Raw genomic sequence first — 26,435 nt, forward strand, 5'->3', positions numbered from 1 at the left:
ACTACGAGAGAGTTTCTTACCCCTTTCAGCATTGCGCTTTGAGGACAGGGTATGTCCCGGCAGATGCTGCCCGGCAATTGGATCCCGTCGGAGGCCGATGAGGACGAGCGCGACTTACACCAGCGGGATGCTGCATTATCTGCGTTTATCGTGGGCCACTGCAGTCAGGACTGCATGCTAGGTACCGTGGTATCTTTACCGAAGCAAATGCGGCTTGCCTGATAGGATTAAGAAGAGGGCTAGTGGTTTAAGACTTAGCCCACTTATCAGAGGCCCATCAGCCACGTTTCGAGGGTTCGTCACGATGCATCAAGTGCCGGTACGACGTGTCCTGTCACTTGTGCCTGTATCCATGGCTGCGATTCACCCAAGCCTCCTAAGATCAGGTAGATCCTCCTCGTCCAGACATGTCCGCCACGCGTCCAGCTTCCTTAGGAGGCCGCGCCCAGCGCCGAGCCCCCCGTCAAGTCTGGAAAGTCGAGTTGGCTGGTCTGGGCATCCAGTAAGGGACGGGATAAGGTACCGGTAGTCTGAAGTTGGCGCCGCGCTCAGAGATGGCCAGTGATCCACGAACGACAGTGGCCCCCAAGAGGAAAAGTCGCCAGATCACCACCAAGGATCACGTCGATGAATCGCTGACGGGCACAACGGGGTGGGATTGTGGACTGATGATGACTATGAGGGGGGCTGATGAGAGTCAATGCAAATGGGATCTCCCAAACCAAAATCCCGGAATCCATGTCAAGGGGGAGGGAAGTTTTCAGTGGCTTTCTCATCAGGACTGACATGCTGGAAAGCCAAACCACCACAGTGACAGCGAAGCCCCTGGTCCAGCCAGGCGCGCCGTCAAGTGCGCCATGTGCGTTGGAGTTGCGACAGCCAGGTTTTACCTTGTCGTTGCTGTCTCGGGTTGTCGTTGGAGGGTTGCTACCTTCCATTAAGTAAGCAAGTCGGAACCCGTCAGCCAGGCACACTAACAATCACCTCTTGCTTATGGCGCAAGCCTCCTTGTCGTGCTTACCTTCACCATGGTGCCTCCTTCCTCAAGGACTGATTGATAACGTGACCTGTTAAGCTCCCTCCTTCCCCCTTCTTCCCATCTCTAGCCAATCAATCACCCGGTCCCTCTTTCCCCCTTACATCCCTCGGTCCAGTCCGTGACATACAGCCCCACCCATCGTCTTTTCCCACCACAGAACGGTGAACCCGCCCATCTGAGTGGTCCCTGGTCATCTACTGTGGCGCGGCTTAGAATCCGGGCGTGTCGCATATCCCCTCCAAGTCCATCCTCTCCAGCCAATCACACCCAATTATCTGCAGGGAAAGAGTCAGGGGTTCAGGCACCGAATTGCCGTTCCTTCTCCCATCCAATCGATTCCCGCTGCCATTCCAGAAGGTCTGGAGCCTGGGCGCTGCCAACGGCTCTGCTTTTTTCCACGTCCATCGTATCCGTCAACGTATCGTCGCCTCAACTGTCCAACCGAATCGATTCTTCCCCCCTTGCTTCAATCGCACAACCTTATTCCTTGGCCCTGCTCGGTTTTGGCGGCTGGACTCTGGAGACCTTCCACGATGCGCCCTTCCCCTGCTGGAGTCCTGACGCTGGCCTGGTTGTCCTAGTCTCGGTCTGCTGGCGGCGGCTTCGGCGGTTGTGTTTGTGCAGTCCGCGCTGTGCATTAGGTTATTATTCTCCGAGCGCTGGTCCGCAGCCACACGGCACAGAGTCAGTGACCGTGGGAAAGAAGCACTGTGAGATATGTCGACTCACCAACGTTCGACCACGAGCGTCAACAACACCATCACGAACCATCTCGACCACCTTCCAAGACCTCCCGTGAAATGAACCGACCACCACTACCCCAAGAAGCAAATCAAAACCGACTCACCAGAGTGACCACACTCATTAAGTCAACTCTCACCGCAACCGCGCACCGCCGCAATGGGTTTCAACCCTGAAACTCCACCCGCTCATCTCGGTCCTCCATCCCCAAAGAGGTCACCATCCCCCCCTGTCTTCAAGCTCTCGAGGTCGAGCATGCCCTGTCCCTCGAATGCTTAGCATCAATAGTCAGAAGATGTTCCCACTCAAAGAAGGCTTGGGTATGGGTCCAGAGACGCAGCTGGGTCTCGTCTCCGACACCATATTTTGCCCCTCTCTGTCCCAGTCTCCCTCCCTGCCTTTGGTGTGTACGAGGTCGAAAACCGAGGTACACGCGCCTACCCGGTACCACCGCCCCTGTCGAGACGAGTTTCGTCACAGCCCATCATCGTCCGATATCACAAAACCCGTGTCCCTCTTTTTTCTTCCTCGTCTTCTCTCACCATCTCAACTCCTCGTCTCACGATCACCAACCAAGTACACCTCCCATACCTATACCACCAAACAGCCACCAATACTCCGTACCATACAACGAACACACGGCCTCAAGCAAGACGCATACAACGCACGAACCCGCACACGCACGCCAAGAGATCTGCACGCTCACACACACCTTTTCGGGCTTTCACTCTTAACACACCAGCATCCCACACATTCTTCCTACCCAAAGTCTAATCCTTTCCACACACCATCACCTACATCACACCTCAACCGTGTGTTGCTCGTATCCCAGACAGTAGAAGCTGCACCTCGCCTCTCTCTTTTTACCTATCGAGCGCCCGCCCGCACTCGTGTCTGCTACTCCAGCTGGTCTGATCCAAAAACCTTGCCTTCGCTATACATATTTTTCTGCCGACCTGCCGGTACACACTTCCTCAACGCCACTCTTTCACCAACCAAGACGACTCGTCGCTAGCTCGACGTCCGTAACAACAACAACAACTCCACGATCATTCGGAGAGAAGGAGGATTCTGGAAATCAAAGGGATCAAGAAAAAACAAGAAAGCGGGATATCAGAAAGAGACTGGAATTGGGGAATCCCGTCAACGAAACCGGTCCGATTCGCGCGAACGCAAAGGCAGCTATCTTGAGCAGCCTTCCTTTTTGTTTAATACACCCTCTCCTCGAACACCGACGACGACAAGATGAAGGTCTCACTCGCGATCCTGACGACGCTGTGCGCGTCACTCGCCACCGCAGGCGTGGTTATCACTCCCGTCCGTCAAAATCAGGTCGTGCCCGCAGCACAAAAGGTCTCGGGCGACTGCTTCTTTGGTGTTGTGACGCCTCAAGGTTGCGCGTAAGTCTTCATTCTCGACTGGTCTTCACTGGAGCCATGACTAACATGATACTACAGTCCTTTGAGAACGTGAGCCTGGCTTTACTATGCAAAGCGTCAAACGTATCATCATGAGCGATGAGAGGAAACGGCGGGAAAGAGACAGGCCGGAGCTCGTCGGGAGCAAGTCAACCACCACGCAACTTGATGCCTCACTGCAGAAGCCAACCCGGGCGGACGTGTGAGCATCCATTGCTCCGACGATTCTGATGAACCGCCTCACTCCCGGCCTCGCCTCTCCTTTCTCTACGGCCAATTTTCACGACGGAGAGGACCACGACGCCATCGGGCCCGTCGTCTGTACCATTTACGACTTATTACATATGTGACCGGTTCACAACAAAGCATTCATCAGCATTAGCGGTTGTTATTTCAGGCGGAATATTATTTGGGCATTTTCATCAAAACGACGATGACTGACGACATGAGCGAGTGAGAGCGAGACGGAAGTGGCAGAAACATGGGAGGACGTCGTCAGTGGACCTTGCAGAGGAGGATTATGGTCACCCCCAAAACTAATGTCGGCATCCAAGACATTGCGTCTGCTTGTTTTTGCCTGTCTCGCCGTTGCGCTTCCCCTACGGACCTCCGCGGGGTGGAAGCGCCGGCAGCACAGCATCACCAGCGCAGTCTTGGCATCTTCTTCACCAAATTTCTCTTCTTATTCCCCCTCCAATTTTTTACCATATACTAGATCACCCTTTTCCCAACTTACAAAAGAATTTCAAAAATATTGGACATCACCCCCCGTTCCCCCCTTCGTTGATGATGCGACTAACTGCCTGAGACTGTCACTAACCGAAAGCTCCAACCCCCACCAATGAATCTAAGCGAACGCTGATGATACTCACGCCAGACAAGCCATGGCGCCCATCAAACACCAACACCATTCCAAGTGGCGCAACGCCTCACGCAGCGGCTGCTACAACCATCTTTCCCCCCCCTCTCACCGCGACAAACGCACGTCGTCCATCCACCCCCGCCAGGTCCCAACGGCATAGACGTCTTAGACTTCCGCGTGCCTGAAATGCTAAAACTCCCAAGCCGCAAATTCTGATACGCGAAACCACCTCAGACTTCAGACGCCTACCTTGTCCAGCAAAACCCGAGACCAATTCCCCCAATCCCCCGCCCGTGCCTCGGTTTCGTCCCGACTTGGCCGTGTTCCAGATCCCCCAATCCGGTCACTCTTTGTCTCTCGCTCTGCCCCCAAACTCCACCCCAGCCAGCGGCAACCGTTGTAACCTTCCACACCTCAAAGCCCACGAAATACCTTACCCTACTCTTAAGGTATTGCGGCACTGGGCGGTACCATGCCCTATACGTGAGCCGCAAAAACCTTAATGTCGCAACTCAAAATCCCCCCCAAACTTAACCATTCACCTGTGGGACCTATGACCTATGACATCGTACCCTCGAGCACCCACACAGACGGGCACGGAGAATAAGTTACCTTGACCTCGTTCTTTGCCCACCGAGAGCTTGGCTTACGTGCCTACGTAGTTGCGTACTACCGCTCTGCGCGCGCGCGTACCTGGCCGTCGACCTGGATACCTGGGCCTGACGCTGTTCCCTCCCCCTCGGTCCCGAGACAAGTCGAGTCTTCGACACCCACACCAACCACTTTGCCCACGCGTCAGATGCGCAGAAAATAGAAACAGGCCCTACCGATCGAGGACTTTCATTCGCTTGTCACACTTCTTTGGGATTCATTTCATCGGCTACCAGATGAGGAAGCAAAGTGTAAATATTGAATTCCGTTTCTTAGGGTATCATGGTTTCCTGTCAGTCTCTCGTCAACGAAACAAACGCCGCCCATGCCATCTGAAATGCCCTCCTCTGTCCGACACTAAACATTCCTCCCAATCGTGTGTGATCAATTTGAATTGGTAGCCGCCGTCGTTCAACATCTGAGGGGGTACTTGGGGGCACGATCGGCCTTCATTCCGCCCCAGTGAGTCTCAGGTGCCTCACTGCCATCTTCACCAATGGCATGTGGCTTCCAGGGCTCGTCAAAGGCCTCGAAGAAGAACACGTTGAAGCCCCAGTTGACCATACCGCAGACACCAGAGTCGTAGAAAGCCTGAGCGTTGTCTTGTCCCGGGATCGCCTGCTGATACTTTGCACCTTCACTGGGCCAACCTAATTTCAGTCGATCTTGTCAGCAACTCGTTCACGATGACCGTGTAGAACCATTCGGTATGGCGATCACTGCTCAGAATGTATGACATAGGTGATGAATATCACCGAAGAGGCAACCACCAAGATCAGAGTGATGAGTGAAGCAGTTCGACGTACCCGTCTCCCCAACCCACAGCTCAGGCTTGGTGAGCGATCCACTGACGCTCTGGATGCGTCCAAACGCCTGCATGATGGAGTCGAAGAAGCAAGCAGTGGCGTTGTCGCGCGTCTGACCCTGCCAGTAGGAAAAGGCGTTGGTCAGAAGAATGTCGGCCTCCTTGATGACGGCATCGGCCGTGCCGTCTTGGTACTTGTTCCAGCTGTCCGCGGTACCGATCTTGAAGAGCGGGGCCGCCTTCTTCATGTCCTTGATCTTGTCCGCCAGCTCGGTGCCGGTGAAGTTGCCGCGGTACATGGACTCGGATCCGACAGTGATGGCGTAGACTTGGTCCTCGTAGCCGGGTGTGTGCTTCAGAATTGCGGCCTTGTCGGCGGCGTACGACTCTTCGGTATCGGGCCTGTCCGAGTCAGCGGGAGCACTTTCCCAATAAGCTTCACTCGATTTGGGGTAAAGTGAAGTATATCGCCGGACGAGGTTGGTCTACCAAATGCCCAGAATCACCTGGAATTCTTCCTTCTTGGCTGCGGGAAGAATGTACTGGGCAGTGTTGCACTGGTCAGCAGCATAGATGCGGACGATGCTGCTTCCCGAAGCATCTCGGATGGCCCTGAAGTCCGCTTCGTAGTCTGCCTGGTACTTGCACTGCCCGCCCGGCTGCTTCGAACCGAGAGCGAAGCCCAGATGTCCGGATGCGAGGACCAGGCCAGGGGCAGAGGCCAGCAAGGCGGCGAGGACTGAGGTGGAGCGCATTTCGACGGTCGATCTGTTGGTGCTTGCCCGTGCCTAGGTAAGATATCTGAGGCGGCAAAAGGTGTAGCTGCGACAAAAGTCTCGCAAGAGTAAAGGAACAGGAACAGGGTAGAGATGTGAGTAGGTAGGTGACAAAGGGCGATGCAGGAAAAGAATGGTTTGATCAGTCGGCGAAGAGGATGAAGGTCCAAGAAAAAGAGGGAGTCAGAGATCCACACGCGTCTACATTCAACTCTCATCAATGGTGATTCTCCAAAGGCAGGAAGTGAGGGTATTCATCACCAGTTTGGGAAGGAGGCATCCTGCCATGTGCTGCATGTCCAGATTGGGCAAGAACGAGATGCAGACAGGGTCCAACCTTGACACCCCGCACCTCCCTCACAACTCGGGACGAACCAGCAGCTCCCAAGAATGCACTGATCATTTATGCTTTCTCAAACTGTCATATTTCTATCAGATCTTGGCAGCTTTGCGATCATTATTGTTAATCCTAACCATGTTGGGGTTTGCGCACCCCGATCGATAGCTCGATCTCGGATATAATTGCTTGGAATAAGAGTTGCTTCAATCGCGTTCTCAACGGACAGTGCTGTTGCCTTCTTTCTTCCCCTGTCTAGACAATTATCGCGAATGCGATTTAAGCTGAACCAGAAAGGGATTTTCGCCCATATTTTATCATTATTTGCTGTCATCCACAGTACCTCTCACACAGAAATAAGTCCGACCGTCCAGTTACTAAAAGAAGTCGCAGCTATTCGTCACGTCACATCACGATTCAACTGAAAAACACAAGTGTCGTGAGATAATCTAGAAACCCCTGTGGGTTTCAGTTGTTCATTAATCAATAACAGAAACTATGTAGTCCCATGGCCAGGGAAAGAGGGTATAAAGCGATCCGCCATGTACAGGAGGCTCGATTCGTCGTCATCTATTCGCCAACGTGGCGACCATCTTGATCCTGCCCCAACTCCCGATTCATGCAGTGATATTCAGCCGTTCAATTATGTATGCGGATTTAAAGGAAGGACATGAAAGTTTGTACGCCGACCAAAGCACCAGCTGCAAGCCAGAGGTTGGTGGATGTTGAGCGGCCAGCAGCGTTGCCGGTACCAGTCGGGTTGCTACCACTAGGGGCAGTGGAGGTAGAGCACTCGCCAGTGAACTTTGCCGCCGCATTCGCGCCCAGGGGAATCTTCTGAAGGTTCGAACCGCAGTTGTTGTAGGGGGCAAAGTGGAGGGCGGGTGTCTCCTGGTCGAAAACGACGTAAGTCGAACGGAGGAACGAGTCACCAAGCAGATACGAGCCGTCGGTTGCCTTATCAGCTCCGAGGACACACTGGTTGTTGCCCACGTTCCAGATGAACTCCTGAATGGGTACCTTCATGGAGTAGTCGCCAAACTTGAAGTCGATAGTGCCTGTGGTGCTGCAAGGTACCACATACATGTTGACGGATGAGTCAAGCTGGCCTCCCAGATCAGATCCGAGTGAGTCGACGATGGCTGAAGGAAGATAGCTCAGGGTGGCGCCAGTGTCGAAGAAGACGGGGAATTGGGAGTTGGCGTAAGTCTTGGAGCTGCTTCCCGACTTGCTCAGGCCCACAGAATCCAGCTGAACCCAGTACCTAAGATATTCAATTAGCCATTGTCGTAAAGAACAGAAGAGTAATTACTCACCTCCACAGGTTCTCGTTGTTCTGAGGCCCAAGGATGGGCGCCGAGTGCAGGGTGCCACTGAATTTCTTCGTGTCGACACCGCCGAAGGAAATGAGACCGCTACCCGTCTTCTCGTCCTTGGTTCCGAGCGCGATACCAATGGTGAGAGACTCAACGATGTTCTGGGCCTTCATCTCGTCAAGCACGGTCGGGTACCCAGTGTTGTTGGTCGCCTCGCCGAAGCTCAGGCCGAGGATACCTCTGTTAAGGTCAACACTATCAGTGGCATAGCCAAAAATTGTGTCTCGCAGTGCAATGTCTGTAAATTGTGATTAGTGGGTTGATCGGGCGCCAGGGCGAGGTAGCACATACCGCTGCCGGGAAGCGTGATGTTATCGCTGACATACTGCAGAACGACCTCCCCCTTTCCATACTTAATGCGACCTGTCTGGCGATAAACAGACGAAGTCGAAGAGTCTTGAGGGTCGTACTGGCCATTGGCTCTGCAGGATTGTGTCTGTGCGCTGCTGCCAGCGTTGGCGCAGTTGGGGTTGACCCAGAGTTCGGAGGAACCAGTGTCAATGGCAACCTTTGTGTCTTGGCCGGGCGTACCAATGTTCACTGAGAACAATGATTAGTAAATGTGATTGGATTTCAAGCGCCTAGGAGAATACTCACGCTCAATCAAATAGGTAGTCGTCGTCACGTTGAGAACTGGGGCGTCTGTATCTGAGACCTGTCTTCTGCGCAGCTTGTCCAGAGGGTGCAGTCTGACGTCTTGGTAGACAGGCAAAGAAATGGCACCGACACCACCAGAGGACTGTGTATCGTCGCGACGAGCCGATAGAGCGGATGCGCTTGCCGCGAGGGCGGCAAGAGTCAGGCTACGAGCAACCATTGCGATATTCGGGTCCTACTCGGTTTTGGGGGTTCCGGATCGATGTCGTCGGGGTGGTGTACGTCTAGCGATGTGACGTTGTGAACGTTCGTTGTCTAAGAAATGCCGGCGAGAGTTTGTAGATGCAGATTCGCAAATGCAGGATTCCAAGCCACGAGAACCGAATTCGATAGAGATGCCAAAAACACGAAATGCTGGTGACTGGGGAGACGACGACGGCGACTGGGGGGAGGCCAAAGAAAAAGAAGTGGGATGGCAATGCTTTTAAGGACTGAGGGTGCTGCCTTGGCAGATTGGTTGCCCAGACTCGTAGCGTGGATTGGGAAAGGAGAGGCCAAGGAAGGCGTGGAGGAGTACCGGTATGGATACGCGAGCTGTGTTTGTCTAGGCGCCTGCATCACCGAGAGACCGCTCCCAGGGAAAAAGGCACAGCTGGAAGGCAATCGACCGGGGGCAGTAGTGACTGCAGGTGCGTTGGTGACCTCACTGAATTTGGCAAGGAAGGCGCGGGAGAGTGGCACTGCACTGCACTGTGTGGGCGTAGTGCCGTCATTGCTGACCAAGTAATGTACTTTTTGGTGGTGGGGCCTGCAAAAGAGTACCTTTAACTCCGTCCAAAGCTGGTGCGGGAAGGAGCTCTCTTGAGGCTGAGCTCAGCCGAACTCTGCTGAGACCGCCAACAGACTCAGCAGGCATTGCCATGCTTACACACCAGGCAACTGCCAGCCACACAAAGATTTCATTCGTTGGTTCCTGGAGAACTGCGGGGACCTGCTTTCAATACAATTTCCAATTGGCCCAAACATCCAGATGATGGGTTGAAGCAGCAAGCCCAGTCCCTGAATATCGCTCCTTCTCACCTTCCCAGGATTGGAAATCCCAAGGGTTTGGCAACAATTAACTGTTGACCACACAATGGGAAGGGGAAGGAAGCGACAGCCTTTTTTGGGCAGCGCATGCATCATCCCCCGCGAAAGCAATGACCGACGACCGGGATATCGCCAGCATTGTGTGCACTCTATTGAGGCAGGTTCGTCCTCTCTGTTCTACCTGCACCGGCACTCACATAATTAAGGTATGACCAAGGTACTCGTCTTCACTTCACCACTTGCTCTCGAAATACTGACCATGACAGGTACCTAATTCTTACCGCAAGACACCAGCAAAGGATCCAGGCGCCACTTCCCACCAGAAACTGGCGCCAGCAAGCAGCCCAGACGTGGCAACGGAAGCAACGGCCGTGCACAGCCCCCTCCAGGAAGGCGCCGGCTTTCGGCACGACCACATCCAAGCTCCCGGTGGATGGATGACTGACATCCAATGCACAGCACAAACCTTGGCCCCATCCCCGTCGCTGTCTTGTCTCTCTGCCTGGGCTGTCGGCATGCTCAGCGTGTCAGAGCAATACTGGCCCTCGTCAAAGAGTTCCTCTTGCGAACCCTCGATTGGTGTTTGGCATCTCTCGGCTGTCACCACTGCATCGCTTTCTTCGAGACACGTGTGGCTGGTCCACCATCAGCACGCCCAGCCTCTTCCTGACTGGACGTCGTGGCGGGAGGATTACGACGACATCCGTACACCCTCTCTTTACCAACGATCGCCCTCGACCCTCTTTGTTCAGAAACTTGAGTAAACCATCTTTCAACGATATTTCAAGCCAAAGCCAAGAATGGTCGCTGTCGCGCGCATCAGGCTAACACCAAGGTTCTTCTTCTTAGGTACCCTAATGCACACAGGCCCTCCAGGGGCCCGTCCGCGCCGTCACCTCATCTCTCTTCCCGCGATCCCTCGCCAACATATCCGGACGAATATCTATGTATTCGTAAACTCGAAAGGTTCCCTTGGCATCTCTTTTCTCGAAACTGCACAAAGGCCATGGCAGCTATGCGGCCACGCCGCTATCCGTCTCGGCCGGTTTTCCAGTCGCTAGTCTGCCATAGGCACATGCACAATTGTCTTTGACACCAACAGTATTCGATGCTCGGCTGCTGTTCATCAGTCTTGGCTGTCGTGGCATCGAAGCAAACGGCCTCTGTTGGCTTGCAGTAGCACACCTCCTGACCTCAAGGAGCTGCAGCCTCGGTCGGGATTTAACCGGACAATAAAGGAATGAGGCGATCGACGTCGATACAAGGACTTGAAGCCAGCCTGCTGTCGTGACTCGGGCAAGCCTCCATCCGCCCCTCAAGCCACCGCGCTGTTTCTCGCTAGCGTAGGCGGTTTCCGCCGGTAAGCCAGTCGATGACGCTCAAAACCCAGAGGAAAACCGGACGAGGCCACAGGCTCTGCCCACGCTATTGTTACCACAACGCCGTGCACAGGTCTTGGCACCCGATTTTGATTGAATTTCCAATAGTCCTGCCCTTCCTTCTCCGTGGCACCTCGTGACTCTCAGTCTCAGTGTACCCAGAGCCTGATCTTTGAAGCTGCAGGGGCGCAGATCTCCCTTGGAATGGAATCCGCAGTGGAGAAACCAAAAATTCCGATTTTCCTAGCCCCAGCATGGCTCGCCTAGCTCGCGAAATTGATTCGGCACCGCAAAGCCAAAGCGGACATCGCTCGGCCCAGGGGGTTTTCGGGCCTTCGGCTTCCCCATCTTCACGAAATCATGCTTCTTTCACTCGCGCGGACCCGTTCCGACCCTACGACAGAACCTGGCACTGTACGCCTAAACGGGAGTCTCGGGCACCATGCCCCAGTCAGTTTCTTCGCACTAGCTCTCAGCCCTGAGGCAGAGCTGCCAAATACGAACGAGTTGGCGGATAGCTTTCCAGATCCTTCGAGGTTGTGGTTACGTTCTTTTTGCTAGCTGAAATCTAGTGAGACCGCCAGGCAGACTACAACAGCCTCATCCGCTCTCCTCCCGCACCTTAATGCACCTTCCAGGCTTCTTTGCGGTAACTCCGCGCCGTTCTGTCGCTCGTGTCCATCTTTGAGCAAATTTGCTGGCTGATTACACGATTGAGGCCAGTCTGTTATCACCTGGCTACCTTGTCACTGCCTTTCCTACGGCTGGCATGGCCCCTTGAAATGATTCACTCAAGTACGGGTAGACCTCAAAGTCTATCCAAGATCTACAACCAGACCGACCCCTGCACTCCTGGCTGACGGATATGTTGTTTAACCTTAATATGACAATGTCATACCGCGCGCAACCCGTCACAAGCCTTCTACTGTCATCCAATTTGGTTTCGGGTCCTTTTTGTGTAACCAAATTCGCCTTCTCGGACACCTCGACTTGGCATTTTTTTTTTCTCCCGCTCTCAGCCGCAGCAGTCTTAGGGCAGGATACCCGTCTCGCAATTGTAAATCTCTGCCCCAAAGCCTCCGCAGCTTCATATCCTCCAACCCTACGCAGAGAATTGTGCCAGGGAATCCGTCTACTACGACGTTGTGGTGAAAGTTCGATGACGAGAAATGCAACGGCTGAAGCATTTCTAGAAGATGGTTGGACCTGACGTCAAAGCCCATTGTAACCCCAGTTGATTGCAAATACGCCACTCGGCTCATCTCAACGGCTGGAGCCAGGTTGTCTCGCAAGAGCACCAACCTGGCTAGCTTCTCGCGGTGGAATGTTCAGCTGCTACTGGTTAGCCTGCCACAGAATTGCTGCGCCGAAGCCACCAATGTGGAAATATTTATGCCGCGGCCCTGTGAGACCTTATGGCTGACAGGATACGCCCTATCATTTATGGCTTCCAAGTTGTGTCGCAACAGCCTTGGTGGACGATGTTCAAGGGGAGCGGGGTTTCTTCTCTCTTCCATTTCCTCTCTTCCTCATCAGCCCCTCCTTCTCTCTTCCACCTAGATGTTTTCCATCAAGCAAAATGGCCATCGTGAGTCAGGGGAGCTTTTACGGACGGGCGTCCTACTGATGCATGTTGAAACAAGGATCCTCAAGTACCGTGCTCATCGCTAGATCGCAGCACAACACAAGTTGGCAACCTTTTGTCCAGTAGGCTAAGGTCTGTTGCGCTACCCTTCGTAAATGGCAATGTTCACTCAACCAGTAGCGATGTTTCCATATCGACGCACTATCATAGAACCTGAACCGACATTTTGCGAGTTGATGTAACGCCGTCTACTCGGCCAACTTCATTTTATGATAGACGCCTAGACGCTTCTACTCCTTGCCAAAGGACGTGAACCCAACGGTGTCGATGTCCACGACAGCTTCATGTGGTAGTAGCATGTTTTCACGTGTGAAGTCAAGATGGCCCTTCTTCAGGTTGTTGTAGGAATCATCAGATGTCACAACCAATTGCCTCAGACTCTGTGTCGAATTCACTCGTGATGCTGTAGAAGTCTATGTCCAATTTTAGTTACTGAGAGAAGTCTTTGTCAGAGTACGTCCCGACAGCTCCGCGGTTGAGGGTGCAGGATTGTGACAAGGCAGATGGGAAACCAATTTTGCTGGAAGCTAATTGGAAATAGACCATATGCTGTCCGTTGTTTGCAAGACCTTGATAGTCCCTTGCGGCCTTCTTGTCGATTGTCTATCCACTCTCAAGATGGATTATTTCCACTTTACAGCGTCTATTCTTCACAATATCTTTCTCTATCAAGATCTCCCTTTTTGGATCTGGGTCTCTTAACAACCTGCCCTTTCTTCACGCAGGATTTACAATTCCAAGGCTGTTCTTTTTCGTTACCTTCGGATCAAAGGGCTCTTCATGGCCCTTTAAGCTACTTCTGCACCATCTTTCAAACAAGTAATCCCTATTATACTTGCCTTTGCGAATATTTGCGGCTAGGTACACTAGGGTAGGTCACGCAACAGCTCATCTCGGTGAGTCCCCAGAACGATACTCAATAGCTACTAAGGTGGCACGGCAGAGAACCAGGTGCATCTTGTCTGCTGCTCAAGCTCTAGTCTCAAAGGCAACCAATCGAACAGACTGTTCAACAGACGGGTCAAGATCAACGCGTGGCAGTGGTACAAGAGCGGGCAGCGCAAGATGATTCTTCTGCATGCACTGTTTCGCATGGGGGTACAATATCAACTCCATGTACCGAATCGACATCATTGATCTACTACCAAAGTGCGCTTCCGGTCGAGCGTTTTGAGACAGTCTTGAAACTAGGTAGTTTTAGCAAAGAGTTTCCATCCATACACAGTTGAGAATACATATGGATTTAGTACTTCTGAAATGAACTCTGCAAGGTTGTTCAGAGTAACTTCATGTCTTCCAACTTCATCTTTCCAAACGTCGCAAAGGAAGGACCATAACAAGACGTACTGTATGATGGAAAAGGTCTGGATCGGCAGGCTATCGACTTTTCTCTTTGGGCCAGTGAGCACGTGCATACTTTCCTCTTTGTCTCAGTATCATGCTCCATGTCTAGGTCTCAGTATAACGAAGGAAGACACAGCATTGATGTAAGCATATGTCAGATGCCAAGTAATATTAGCCCTATTCGGAAATCCAAGGTAATAGTGTACACAGTCTTCGACGATCCAGAAGGCTTGGAGATCTCGTGGCATGTCCAGTCCCACGCATCCCGGGCAAAAAAGTGTCGCAGATTTGGAAATCGTGTACGATGGCCGTTAATATACCAGATAGTAACTCGATGTAGTAGTAAACCCCGCTGGCGTTGATCCTCTTAGGACTATGTTGTGAGTTCACATTCTTGTGTATAAAGACAGAGGTATGATCCCGCTTGAGGGGCTATCACAATATCAAACAACTCTTCTCTCATATTCTCACGAAATCCTTCTCTCAAACATCAAGTTAGTAAGTTAGCGATTCAATACGACATAAGCCCAGTGCATTAAATGTTTGTTCTTTTCGTTGTTCTAGACCAACTATAGCCACCTCAACAACGACGACGATAATATCAACGAGAATGCAGCTCTCATCTATGCTCATCGTCGGCCTCGGATTCGCCTCCACCACGTCCGGCTATGTTCTCACCCTGTATAAAGGCGAGAACTGCGGAGGCGCCTCGCAGAGACGCAACATCTACGACAACACCTGCGCTACCACCGACTTTGCCCCCAAGTCCGTCCGGGTCGAGGTCTATGGGGGTTATAACCAGAAGGCGTACTTTTACTCTACCAAGGGATGTATCGCGGGCCAGGAGCTCCGTGGTCCGTGGTATGCTGATCATGAGAATAATTCGTGGAAGAGAGGAGCGTGTATTAGTATGGGTGGTAGGACTGTTAATGCCTTTGGATCTCGAGTGTGAGAGATCAGTGAACTAGCGCGGGCATAGACCTCCATTCTGGCGGTTGTCATGCCATGGACTCGAGAGTAAACACAACAACCTCTTGAGATCCTGAACCAAATAACTAGACTAAGCTTCGCAACTTACTCTAGGTGTTGGCTCTTAAGCGAATGAACAATAGAAATGCCGGTCGCCTTAATTTTCTGGTCATCGTTTTTTCCAAGCAACGTGTCATATTGGAACATTCCATCGGGCGAAGTGCCCATTATTAGTAGACATATTTCCGAATGTACTTTTGGCCTACTTGAGAGCCCCAAAGGTTGATGCCTCGCCGTCAACGGGGTACTCCAAGCTTCATTACCGAATACTCAGAGGAATATCCTATGACCTAATAGGGAGATATCTAGACATACCTTCCACCTGAATATACAGGAGACACATATATAGCCCCTCTCAATTCCGTTCCTGTCACCAACCAGCAGGCTTCTGTCTAGATCGATAGGTCAGGTCAAACTGGCTGGGTGTTGGAGTAGTTCAAGGTAAACAATCAAATACGGCCACGTCCTACTCGACGAGAGGCTACGAGTTCGATTCCTAGCATGAGCATCACGACATGTAGCCTACTGAGTTGAACTTTTTTTTTTTCATTCTTTTACTTACTTCGGAAAAGGAGCTTACTCTCTATGACTTTCGGACTACCGGCTTGCTCCCTCCCACTTCGGCCGTCCGCGACTCGGCATGCCGGATGTGGGGGGTTTCCGAACTTGACCCACAACGAGTACTTGCTTCATGACTCTGTAAGAACAGACTTGGGTCTGTGAGTTCTGCATGGAAAACAGGCCACAGAGACTCTGTGACGAGTCTACCTGTGCAATCGTTGCTACATTTGGGCCACTTTGTGCAGCACACGCGGGACAAGATGACATAAGTTATCGTATTGCAAGAGTCCCCGATTGGACACGGGGAGATAGGAAAAGAGGTAGGTAGGTGATCCACTGTGCCTTCCATTGAGGAAACTTCCAGTGCCTCAATCAACGCATCATTGACCATTGCTGGCGACTAGGAGCGGGGGGATTTTCTGTTTCTTTTTTGTCCTCCAGGGACGTGTGTTTAATTAAATTATGCCCACGCCTCGTCTTCTATACGGGAATGCGGCAATAAGGGAAGTCTCCCACCGGGAAGATGGGTCGAAAGCGAGTCAAGGCTATACAAGCATTCCTGATTCCGATCGTATGGCGGATTTGTCGTACTAAATACGATGGTAATCAAGCAAGCAACTGTCATGTAAAAACAGCGATTATTGAACGCTCGAGTTTCTGGGTCTTATCCAAACCTCTATCCGACAATCCGAAATCGTTGGGAACTTCCGACTACGTCGCATTTCACGGCCGTTGTTTCGGCTGGTACAGTAATCCCCTTAAAAAAAGATTATCTGATTTTTGATCATTGTGGAGAGGTCATATTCCCAGTCGCTTCCATGGTGATACATACCCAGCAGAATGCTTGACGATGAGGTGGATCCCACGGCACGCGTACCTCCCTGCGGCTGATGTCCGTCAAAGAACCAGCGAGTCAGCACTTGACAGACGTAAACCCGCTTGATGGCCCTCACTTCTTAGAACCTCTCGCTTACAACGTAAATGATGATCTACCTGGACGAGTCAGGCTCCTGATGTTCCCAGCAATGGTTCCCTCCGTAACGCTGTCTCGAAGGCCGCTTAGCAATTGAGATTCATGTTGAGTAAAATGGGCGAAGAAAGAAAAAAGGAGAACAATAGGAGATTTATAAGTTGCAAGGAAGCCTTTAACCTGTCAACTACTTACACCATCATTCCCAATCTCAGCACTTCGTTTCAATATCTCGAAAAGTTCCGGCCCTTTACTTTTGCACCAGCACAAAAGATGCAGTTCTTCACCATCATCGCTCTCCTGGTGCCTTTGGCCCTCGCAGAGACCTGGAACCTTTCCGGCACCTGCTCCAACGACCTCACGTGCGAGATCGACGACCAGTACACCAGCCCTACACTGGTCTGCGGTAACCAGAACGGACATTTCTCTGGCGACGGCAACGCAGGAAAGACGGGCTGCGTCCCTGCTGGCACCAAGTGCACTTACGTCTGGACTTGTTAAGCTTTTACATCTACTCGCGTCCAGGTATGTAGGCAGTGTGTTGAGAATAGGAATGAGTGTGGCTGATGGATTTGTTTTGGTAGAGAAAGGAGTGATGGAGCGAAAAAGGTCGCATACTGGGTAGTTTCCATAATTAAAAGTCAACTGTATGAAGTCAATTGAGTTTAAACGTAATGATCTACCGATGAACCGGCGCCGCTCATGGTCCGTGATGTGATCCACTATTCCCGTTTTCATGACTGCCGTGTGTGTTCCCGGCGCGGGGTACACCCCACTATTCCCGAGGTAACAAACTCCGTGGAATCTAACCCCCCAGTGACCACCCCAATGTCCACTTGACACATTCTAGAGTCACTTTCCAAACATCTCACTGCGACGTTACCTTTCAAGCAAGATGAGCTCCGATATTCCTACCCTGCAACGAGCAGTTCTGTTTGAGAACCCCGGCCCGGATGCAAAGGTCGTTGTCCGGGAAGATGTCCCAGTCGGAACCCCCGGGCCGTTTGAAGTTCTCGTCCAACTTGACTTCACTGGATTATGGTAAGTTGACAGATGGCTACCTTCATCACTGGTCCCAACATCGCTAACACCATGGCCATCTTTGCAGCGGGTCAGAAGTCCGAGCGCTCCGTGGTTGGGGTGCTTACGATCCCATCCTGGGCCATGAAGGTATCGGCAGAGTCGTGAAATTGGGAGACAACGTCTCAGAGTTACTCCTGAAGAAGAAGGTTGGAGTCAAGTGGTTCTATAGCGCCTGCGGAGAATGTTCCGTATGCGCGCGCGGATTCCCCAATAACTGCTCTAAGCAGCTGAATACCGGCAAGCACCGTCCTGGGACCCTTCAGCGATACGTCGTCGCGGACTCGAGATACTTGACCTTGATACCGGAGGGCTTGAACGACGAGGAGGCAGGACCATTGCTTTGTGCGGGCCTCACGATGATGGGCGCGCTTTCGATGCTGGACAATGACTTATCTCGAGGCGACTGGGTGGTAATCCAAGGCGCCGGAGGAGGGCTCGGTCATCTTGGAGTGCAAATCGCGTCTAAGCTCAAGGGGTTCCGTGTCATCGCGGTAGACACGGGAGATGAGAAACGGAAGTACCTGGAGAGTAGAGCGGATGCGTTCATTGACTATGCAACTGAGGACGTGGAAAAGTCAATCATGAGTTTGACCGGGGAGGGAGCTCATGCTATCATCGTTGTTCCCGGTTCAGAGGACGCCTATCGAATCGCGCCAAAGCTCTTGAGGTCGATGGGGACAATCATTTGCGTTGGGCTACCTCGAAATGATTTCGAGTTGCCCATCTCAGTTGCTCAGTGTGCCCTGAAAGGTATGTTCTCTAGCTCTGCACCGCAAGCTCTCAGTGAAGACGAAAGCTAACACCTTCGCACTAGCTCTGACAATCAAGGGTGCCATGGTCGGGACAGAAGATCAAATGACGGAGCTGCTCCAGGCAGCTGAGAAGGGAACGATCCGGGCTTCCATAGACCTATTCTCCTTCTCACATGTTCCCGAGATCATGACCCAGCTAGAGAAAGGAGAGGTTTCTGGACGGGCCGTGGTCAGGTGTCTCTGAGAGCTACATGCCACTCGTTACCCCCTCAATGCCGTATAATATACCATCGTTTATCTTCCAATAAGTATATGAATCTGCTCTTGAGACGATTCGCTCGAGTCAATATTCTCGCAGATCCACTGAAGAAGTGCAGCGAGCGCTTAGAGCAAATTGAGTCCAACCATTCGGATCGACAAACGGATCGAACCCGCAATCTCTCACAAACCTTGCGGCTTTCCTCCGCCTTTGGTATTGGTTGAATTAGTCTCTTCAGATAGAAATAAGTAATGATACAGGTTGCGGCGACTGACCATCTCAACATCTGTTGGTTGTCCCATGTCGGTTTACCGGATATGGAGATGCTCATGCGGGAATCGTACCAACAGGACTTGCATGCCGACCACATGCATAACCATCACGCGCCAAGAGAGGGGTAAAATGTGATAGAAGAATCTTCACAGATATAAATACAATGAGGAAGTAAAATGAGAAAACTTGACGCATTGTCTCTTCGTTTCACCCCACATTACGCTTCCTCACTTAGGACGCGACGAAGATGGCACCTTCTCCACCCAAATCCTCTCCGAAGTCGTCGCCGAACTCGCCCCCAAATAATGGCGATGATACTATCGACGCTATTATTCCAGATGAGGTCTTTCCAAGACATTGAATCTTTTCTGAGAGCGGTTGTTGACCATGAGCTCAGATGAACGACGAGGGCGCCTCAACAATTGGACCCGTAGGTTCAGCTTCAAGATCAAGCCCGATTATGAGGAGCAAATGGATGACGACTTTTCAGAGCATCGCATCCTCCAGTACGAGCGTGAGCAGCTCGATTCTCGACTACCGCATAGAGAACGGACGCACGTATCACAAGTACAAAGACGGCAGTGAGTTCCGCATCGCACTAAACTTGAGGTTGTATCTCCGGCTCACACAAGTAGAATATGCACTTCCCAATGATGAACGGGAGCTTGATAGACTTGGTACGAAGCGCAACTCAACCATCGCCTTCTGGGACTAACCCAGGCGACCCCGCAGACCTGTCACACAATCTCTTTCTCATGACCTTTGACAACAAACTCGGAACAGCCCCGCCGAATGCCGCTGACTCTGGGGTCCGTCGCGTCCTTGATATCGGCACAGGCACGGGCATTTGGGCAGTCGACTTTGGCGACGAGCATCCCGAGGCTGAGGTAAGCTCGACTGCAGCGGGAATTTTCATGGTCTGACATCTTCCTCACTCTCATCTCAGGTTCTCGGAGTCGATCTGTCTGCCACATGGCCCGATTAGTGCAATTCCCACGTCTTCTTTCTCGTAGGGCAAGTAGCTGATCGCAAGTAGCACCCCTCCCAATGTCCGCTTCGAGATTGACGACGTCGAGGACACTTGGACGTTTTCTCGGCCGTTTGATTACATCCACAGTCGCGTCATGACCTCGTCGGTCAAGAGCTGGGAAGATTTCATCCGCAAGTGCTTCGAGTAAGTTTTCCATCGCTGCTCATCCACAGCAGCGGGCGGAAGCTAAGGAACGACATCCAGACACCTTAGCCCCGGGGGATACCTCGAGCTGAACGAAATCGATCCTTGCCCTCTGTCCGACGACGGCACCCTCCAATCGACGTCCGCAGTCATCAAGTCGGTCCGCATGCTAGAACAGGCTGCCAACATCTTCGGTCGCCCTTACCACACCGCGCAAGCACTCCAAGAGACTCTGACAAAAGTCGGCTTCGAGGATGTGACTGTACAGAGATTCAAGTGGCCGACGAACCCTTGGCCGCGAGATGCCCGTCATAAGGAGCTTGGGATCTGGACCCACGAGAATCTGGTTGCCGGCTGGGAGGGCTTCTGCATGGCACCTTTTACCAGGGCCCTGAATTGGTCTAGGGAGGAGGTCCTGATTCTCATGATGCAGGTGCGCAAGGAGTTTAGCGATCGGAGCATTCATGCGTACTTCCCGGTGTAAGCTTTTCAACTCGCTTCGTGCTTTCAGTTCCTTGACTAATGGTGGCAGCCATTCCATCTACGCTAGGAAGCCTGCCGGGCCAGCTTCAGCATGAGGTATGAATAAGTATAAATGGATAGGAGAGCTATCATAAGAGGACTTTCTAATTCAGCAACGTGCATTCTTGATCCACAAGGATAAGGTCACTGAAGGCGTCCTCAAGGCTGTCAATTGAGGGGAGCGTCCTATCATAACCAACGAAGACCATCTCATGCCCCCGACATGATGTCTCCAAACAAATAGTGTCTTTCGAACCCTTTCGTCTCTGGGGGTATATTCGTAGCTTATGCTTAGAGGACGGTCAGTGATCGGGAGGGAGATCCGGTGTCCGGCGTTCGGCGTCCCGGTGCGGGCAGATCGATTCTCAGCCGCCAGAAATTCGTTCAAGCACCATCTCGCAGCGGGACGACCAGTGCGAGCCATTCAGCCGACTGTCGTGGTGCGATATAAGCTTTGGCGCCGTTGGTCTCGTAGAACGGAGCCCGCTCGTAATTTATATGCGGTCGTATCAATGTATTGCGTACCTATAAAGCAAATTGACCAAGCGGCTGAGAAAGACCTTTCGAAACGAGATGGAGGTCGGTGTTTGGCTATTAGTAGATACGCTCACAATGTATTTCATTTCGATGCCCCAAATTCCCTGCATACTCAAGTGCCTTTCTCTCGGAAGCTAAAGGGGTGACAAACCCTCGAGGAATTTCAATGTAATGTCAAAGATCCGTCATCAGAGCTTCATCTCCAACAAGAATATTCAATAGAGATGCCCCGTCATGCCATAAGGTCTCAACAGCATATTAACGCCTACTGCTATCTCTGCAGTATCTCTCTACACCATTGTCGACATCACAAACTCAGTGTTGAATACTTTTCTTGACTACGATCACGCGCGGAATCAATCACAAGTCCACAATTACGCTACATTAACCCCTTCAAGCTCAGCCACAGACACCATCCCCAACATCTGTCAAACTTACCTCCGTTCCAGCCTAAGTCTAGCCTCCCGGCCCGGATCTCGCTTCACGCCGTGCAGTGTACCGCGTAAGCGGGAACCCTCCGTCCCCGAGCACCGTCCACCACCGTCGGCGACTCCGGCACTCCAGGGATGACCGTCGTAGGCAGTCGCGTCGCGTACCTCTCATCAAAGCAGAGCCTCAACCCATTCATCCATACCTTCACCTCCCCCGCTCCTCTGTCCTCCTTACGTAACCCATTTATCCCGGGTGCGACTTATACTTTTACGTACAAATTTCGTCACCGGGGAAAGGAGCTCTTTACGTGGGATGCAAGTCACGTTCACTCTTTTCCAACACCAGCCTCCAGAGCCACTCTATCCGTAGTCTTGGAGCGAGGTACTGAAGTCGGGTATCATCGGCTTCAAGTACCCTACCTCTAACATGACACTAGCGCATCAACGACCGTCACGGGATATTACCATAACAACGAAGGTGTAAAATTTCTTGAAATATTCAGAACTATAGGTAGGAAAGGCCAAAAAAGCTATCATAATATGTGCCATCATGATGGTAAACAAGTGGGTTGAAAACAGAAAACCTCATAACCATGCAATTAACCCCATTGTAATCCGCAGACCTCTGTAAACGCCATGTCGAACACAAGATGCTCCCCAAAAGGGAAACGCAAAAGAACCGTAGTGATACAGTCCGCACTTCCTCTCAATGCAGCGTCACCCTGACACCATCACCTCAAATGCGTCTAGTCCGCACCCGTGAGCATGCAAATCCCCAACGCGCATCCCCTTCACAACGGAGCGAAGAGCACAACCCCATCACCATGCATTCAACACACCAAGCAACCCAAACCACTCACTTACGCCTCATCATCCCTCTTCCCCTCCCTCTTAGTCGCATACATGTGAAACTGCCCAAAAATCACAAAATCCTCCACCATCGTGCCCAACGACCCCAACAACCACGGCAGCGCGTTGAGCAAATACGCCCGATCCTGCTTAAATGCAACAAGACTCGCGCCGTACGTCAGGTTCCCCGTAAGCGACAACAAGAAAAACAGCAGCGCGAGCCCCTCGCAAGACTTTTCCCTGTAATTCTTGATAATCTGCGGGATGCGCGCGCAGAGGTAGCACACGGCGCTAAAGTAGCCCAGCGCAAGACCAATCTTCTCCCAGGTGCCGTCCGCCGCGGCGGGGGAACCCGCGCCCGCACCGGTGTCGCTGTCGGGGGCGTCCCACGCGCCGGCCTTGTAGGAGAGGAACCAGCCCGCCGCGCCGACGAGGTATACCGCGAGGATGCTCAGGGTGTTGTGGAGCCAGGGGTTGCTGTCGGGTGTCTCGTCCTCGCCGGTGACCATCTTGCGCAGGGGGTCGAGCGAGCTCTCCTCGTGGTGGGCGTGACGGCGCTGCGAGCCGGGGAGACCGGCCGCCGCGGACGAGCTACGGCGGCGCTGTGCTGAGTTTGAGAGGAGGGGTTCATCTTCCCGTGCTTCGGTCGGGTTCGCGCCGGTGGCGGTGACGGGCGCGGAGGAGCGGCGGCGGGAGGATGCGCGGCGGGCGTTCTTGGTGTTGTAGTAGACGCATTGGGAGATTAGGACGAGGTCGGCGAAGCAGAAGTAGCTTGCGAGGGCGACGGCCGTCGGAGCGAGGTGGGTGAAGAGAGCGCCTGGAGGGGTGGTTGTTAGTGGGAGCACGCGCCAAAAGTTTAAATTTTTTTCATGGCGTTAGGAGTGTCGGCGTTGGTGGTTGGAGAAATTTTCGGTATGACAAGAGACGCATATTTTTTCTTGGAGAAGGGTAGCGGTGTGGGAGAAACTCGCGAGGCGCAGATAACATGGAACATTGGCAAAAGCACCAGGAAAAAAGAGTGAGGAGCTGGGAAGGTCATGTTTTCTGCGTACCCATGAGATTCGTCACGTCGCCAATCAACCAGATGATCAAGAAGCCCATGGACAAGCCATCAGCGCTTTGCGACTTGTAGTTTGTGAGAAGCTGGGGAAGCTATTTTGTGTAGATAAGGATGGTCAGTCTACTTGGACAGAAAAAGCAGGCAAGAAGAGTCGTGATCCGAGGTCGCGTGACCTTCGCGAACAGAGAAAGGGACGTACGAGAAGACATATCCACGCGGTCAAGCTAATGCTGCCAAAGATTCCCGACAGGGCCTCTTCGACTTTCGGCGTGGACGATAAAGCGGCAAAGGCCGTAACCGCGACGGAAGCCATTGTATGTGTATTTTCGATATGCGACCTTGGTGAAGCTCACGATAACAAACGTGAAAGAAAGGTGAAAAGAACGGGTAAGAAGAGCCGCAGCGACAGATAGGTTTTGGGGGAAGCTCTTCTCTCTTGTGCCGTTCCTCGGTCAGGTGGGCTTAGGAATGGGGTCAAGTGGGATGGTTTTCTTCGATGGAGAGTCACGCAGACAAGACATTGTTGGTGCGGCACGGGTAGAGGGGACTGATAGCGCCCACATTTCGTCCAATCCGATTTCAGCATTCTGCTTTTCCCCCGTTATCGCATTCCTTATCGCTTACCGCAACCGATAAGAGACCCCTGCCGCCGCATGACATAACCAAAAGACCAAGAACGACCTTGGCGTCGTGGAGTGCGGGCTGACGAAGAGAGCAATTAGTGGGGGCGGGTTGAGCATCCAGCAAGGGTCCCTCCAGGAAAACTTGGAAAGAATTTGGCGGGCAGAGCGGGTTGACCGCCGCAAAGGTCCTATTTTCGGAGGGGCCCAATGACGGAGAAAATGGTCGAGCTGAGAGAGTTGCGCCAATGAAGAGTCCTGATTTGGTCATCTCAACCTGCTGAAGCTGTCACTGTCGCTGACAACATGGGCTTATGTAATTCTTCCAAGACGCTTCTGCGCATTTGCATCTGCACCAATATCGAGATGAACCGTTCGCATGGCCCAGATAACATGCCCGAATGCATGCAGCGAGAGGCGTCACCCAAAGTCTAACCATCTGCCTCCAATCACAGGAGCAGAGGCACACCGAACGATCAGATAGGCTGAAATTCCGCATTCCAGTAGTCACCGGACATCCGCCGATCGTCAGCATTCCCCTCCCAAGTGGTGTTTCACGTGGTTCCCCCCGTGCACCGCCATGATTCGCCCTCCGTGGCTGAGGCGGCACCGGGTGTGGATGGTCACGGACGAGCACCCCGGCGCAGGCGTTCCTCGGCCAACTCACCTCTGCCGGGCGCCTACACCAGCGGCCCGCTCAGCGCCAGTCATCCGTGTTGACGTTAAGTTGGAAGGTAACGTGAGCTGGCGTGCATCGCTCCCGTCCTCAAGACCGGCGACCCGACCACGCGTCAAGCTCCCATATAACCGCGCGTCCGTCCTGTTTCCTGTCTAGCTTGTCGTCATTCAGTCAAATTGACGGACTCAAATTATAGTCCTAAAACAGTGAAGCCTAATCGCACCTCAGTGCATACCAACTCACCAATAAGAATCGCAAGCCATCATGAGGCTTTCGGGCACTGTCGCACTGCTCGGTGCATCGCTGCACGGGGTTGCTGCATGGGGAAGTATGTCATAAATTCCCTGCATCCACGATAGCTTCAAAATGGCCCTGAGCTGCAAAGTGTCTCGAGTTGCCTCGCTGACCGACTTGACTTACCAGGTCTGGGTCACATTGCGACTGCGTATCTAGCCAGCCACTTTGTCGCCAACACAACCGAAGTCTTCTTCCAGGACCTGCTGCGTAATGATTCCGAGCACTACCTTGCCGGCGTCGCCACTTGGGCCGATACGATCCGGTACACGCGCTGGGGACACTTCACCGGGCCCTTCCACTTTATCGACGCCAAAGATAGTCCGCCCGACTATTGCGGCGTCGACCTCGAGCGGGATTGCAAAGACCAAGGCTGCGTCGTGACGGCACTCGCAAACTACACCGCCCGGTCTCTGGATCCCAAGCTGAGCGGGTGGGAACGCAACCAGGCGGCGAGGTTCGTCGTGCACTTCATCGGCGACATGCACCAGCCTCTCCACAACGAAGATGTGGCCCGGGGAGGCAACGGCATCCACGTTAAGTGGCAGGGTTCCGATTACAACCTGCACCACGTCTGGGACAGCTCCATTGCCGAAAAGCTGATAGGAGGCTCTCGTCGGAGGCCCTACGACAACGCGAAGAAATGGGCGGATGAGCTTGCTGACGAGGTCAAGACTGGAAAGTTTGCTGCGCAAAAGGCAGAGTGGCTGAAGAGTCTGGACTTCAACAACGTCAACGCTACCGGCCTAGAGTGGGCGAGAGAGGGAAACGCTTTCGTGTGCACCCATGGTATGTTGAATCCCGAGCCATCGGCGACCCCCCACAAACCGGAAGGGCGACGTCAAAACTGACTCTTGTATTAGTATTCCCAGAGGGGCCGCGAGCTATTGTCGGCCAAGAACTTAGCGGCGAGTACTTCCAAAAGGCGGCACCTGTGATTGAGCTTCAGGTCGCCCGCGCGGGTGTGAGAATGGCTGCTTGGCTGGACCTCATCGCCGCGGCATACCAAGACCTGGCGAAGACGGCCGAACCTGTCATGGAAGACTTGTAAGATTATGAGATGAGACGCCAAGCATGTTGCGCTGTTTGCTCCGCGCGCGACTTTCTGTACAAGACCCTCGTTTATCACACAGCAAAATGTGTTTTGATGCAGTGAAAGCTTGGCCCTGCCGGGGTCCTCTGTGTGTATTTGATTTCGTGACTTAGAGCCTAGTCGCAAACATCTCTGGATGCCAAGCTAGTGTAATGACATGATCAATGACGAGACGAGGCTCACCTTGGGC

General features: G+C 52.7%; 12 protein-coding genes across 12 annotated transcripts; 9 read left to right on the forward strand and 3 right to left on the reverse strand.

Annotated features, from left to right (window-relative positions):
• Positions 1-2,051: 2,051 nt before the first annotated feature.
• CTAM01_06326 (uncharacterized protein) lies at positions 2,052-2,795 on the forward strand (the record flags this gene model as incomplete). Its single annotated transcript, XM_060522353.1, has 1 exon — positions 2,052-2,795. One exon carries the CDS (start codon positions 2,052-2,054, stop codon positions 2,793-2,795), a length of 744 nt encoding a protein of 247 aa, XP_060383081.1.
• Positions 2,796-3,025: 230 nt separating this feature from the next.
• Positions 3,026-3,253, forward strand: CTAM01_06327 (uncharacterized protein; the record flags this gene model as incomplete). Its single annotated transcript, XM_060522354.1, has 2 exons — positions 3,026-3,180; positions 3,238-3,253. The coding sequence occupies 2 exons, from the start codon at positions 3,026-3,028 to the stop codon at positions 3,251-3,253; spliced, it is 171 nt and encodes a 56-aa protein (XP_060383082.1).
• A 426-nt stretch (positions 3,254-3,679) lies between these two features.
• CTAM01_06328 (uncharacterized protein) lies at positions 3,680-3,913 on the forward strand (the record flags this gene model as incomplete). The annotated part of the gene is made up of 1 exon (XM_060522355.1): positions 3,680-3,913. One exon carries the CDS (start codon positions 3,680-3,682, stop codon positions 3,911-3,913), a length of 234 nt encoding a protein of 77 aa, XP_060383083.1.
• Positions 3,914-5,122: 1,209 nt separating this feature from the next.
• CTAM01_06329 (glycosyl hydrolase family 17) lies at positions 5,123-6,271 on the reverse strand (the record flags this gene model as incomplete). Its single annotated transcript, XM_060522356.1, has 3 exons — positions 5,123-5,361; positions 5,518-5,918; positions 6,006-6,271. 3 exons carry the CDS (start codon positions 6,269-6,271, stop codon positions 5,123-5,125), a joined length of 906 nt encoding a protein of 301 aa, XP_060383084.1.
• A 1,015-nt stretch (positions 6,272-7,286) lies between these two features.
• CTAM01_06330 (eukaryotic aspartyl protease) lies at positions 7,287-8,822 on the reverse strand (the record flags this gene model as incomplete). The annotated part of the gene is made up of 4 exons (XM_060522357.1): positions 7,287-7,893; positions 7,946-8,243; positions 8,297-8,545; positions 8,603-8,822. The coding sequence occupies 4 exons, from the start codon at positions 8,820-8,822 to the stop codon at positions 7,287-7,289; spliced, it is 1,374 nt and encodes a 457-aa protein (XP_060383085.1).
• Positions 8,823-9,801: 979 nt separating this feature from the next.
• CTAM01_06331 (uncharacterized protein) lies at positions 9,802-10,455 on the forward strand (the record flags this gene model as incomplete). Its single annotated transcript, XM_060522358.1, has 2 exons — positions 9,802-9,852; positions 9,958-10,455. 2 exons carry the CDS (start codon positions 9,802-9,804, stop codon positions 10,453-10,455), a joined length of 549 nt encoding a protein of 182 aa, XP_060383086.1.
• Positions 10,456-14,669: 4,214 nt separating this feature from the next.
• Positions 14,670-15,164, forward strand: CTAM01_06332 (uncharacterized protein; the record flags this gene model as incomplete). Its single annotated transcript, XM_060522359.1, has 2 exons — positions 14,670-14,920; positions 15,143-15,164. 2 exons carry the CDS (start codon positions 14,670-14,672, stop codon positions 15,162-15,164), a joined length of 273 nt encoding a protein of 90 aa, XP_060383087.1.
• Positions 15,165-16,892: 1,728 nt separating this feature from the next.
• On the forward strand, positions 16,893-17,120 carry CTAM01_06333 (uncharacterized protein; the record flags this gene model as incomplete). Its single annotated transcript, XM_060522360.1, has 1 exon — positions 16,893-17,120. One exon carries the CDS (start codon positions 16,893-16,895, stop codon positions 17,118-17,120), a length of 228 nt encoding a protein of 75 aa, XP_060383088.1.
• A 201-nt stretch (positions 17,121-17,321) lies between these two features.
• CTAM01_06334 (alcohol dehydrogenase) lies at positions 17,322-18,698 on the forward strand (the record flags this gene model as incomplete). Its single annotated transcript, XM_060522361.1, has 4 exons — positions 17,322-17,324; positions 17,470-17,660; positions 17,728-18,452; positions 18,517-18,698. The coding sequence occupies 4 exons, from the start codon at positions 17,322-17,324 to the stop codon at positions 18,696-18,698; spliced, it is 1,101 nt and encodes a 366-aa protein (XP_060383089.1).
• A 748-nt stretch (positions 18,699-19,446) lies between these two features.
• CTAM01_06335 (uncharacterized protein) lies at positions 19,447-20,738 on the forward strand (the record flags this gene model as incomplete). Its single annotated transcript, XM_060522362.1, has 6 exons — positions 19,447-19,663; positions 19,719-19,873; positions 19,933-19,970; positions 20,023-20,160; positions 20,221-20,640; positions 20,693-20,738. 6 exons carry the CDS (start codon positions 19,447-19,449, stop codon positions 20,736-20,738), a joined length of 1,014 nt encoding a protein of 337 aa, XP_060383090.1.
• A 1,772-nt stretch (positions 20,739-22,510) lies between these two features.
• On the reverse strand, positions 22,511-23,872 carry CTAM01_06336 (uncharacterized protein; the record flags this gene model as incomplete). The annotated part of the gene is made up of 3 exons (XM_060522363.1): positions 22,511-23,316; positions 23,552-23,651; positions 23,759-23,872. 3 exons carry the CDS (start codon positions 23,870-23,872, stop codon positions 22,511-22,513), a joined length of 1,020 nt encoding a protein of 339 aa, XP_060383091.1.
• Positions 23,873-25,122: 1,250 nt separating this feature from the next.
• CTAM01_06337 (S1/P1 Nuclease) lies at positions 25,123-26,203 on the forward strand (the record flags this gene model as incomplete). Its single annotated transcript, XM_060522364.1, has 3 exons — positions 25,123-25,186; positions 25,282-25,941; positions 26,016-26,203. The coding sequence occupies 3 exons, from the start codon at positions 25,123-25,125 to the stop codon at positions 26,201-26,203; spliced, it is 912 nt and encodes a 303-aa protein (XP_060383092.1).
• Positions 26,204-26,435: the final 232 nt, after the last annotated feature.

This window comes from Colletotrichum tamarilloi (assembly GCF_030869305.1).
Source record: "Colletotrichum tamarilloi strain Tom-12 chromosome Unknown Scaffold_17.1, whole genome shotgun sequence".
Classification (NCBI taxonomy): Eukaryota; Fungi; Ascomycota; class Sordariomycetes; order Glomerellales; family Glomerellaceae; genus Colletotrichum; species Colletotrichum tamarilloi.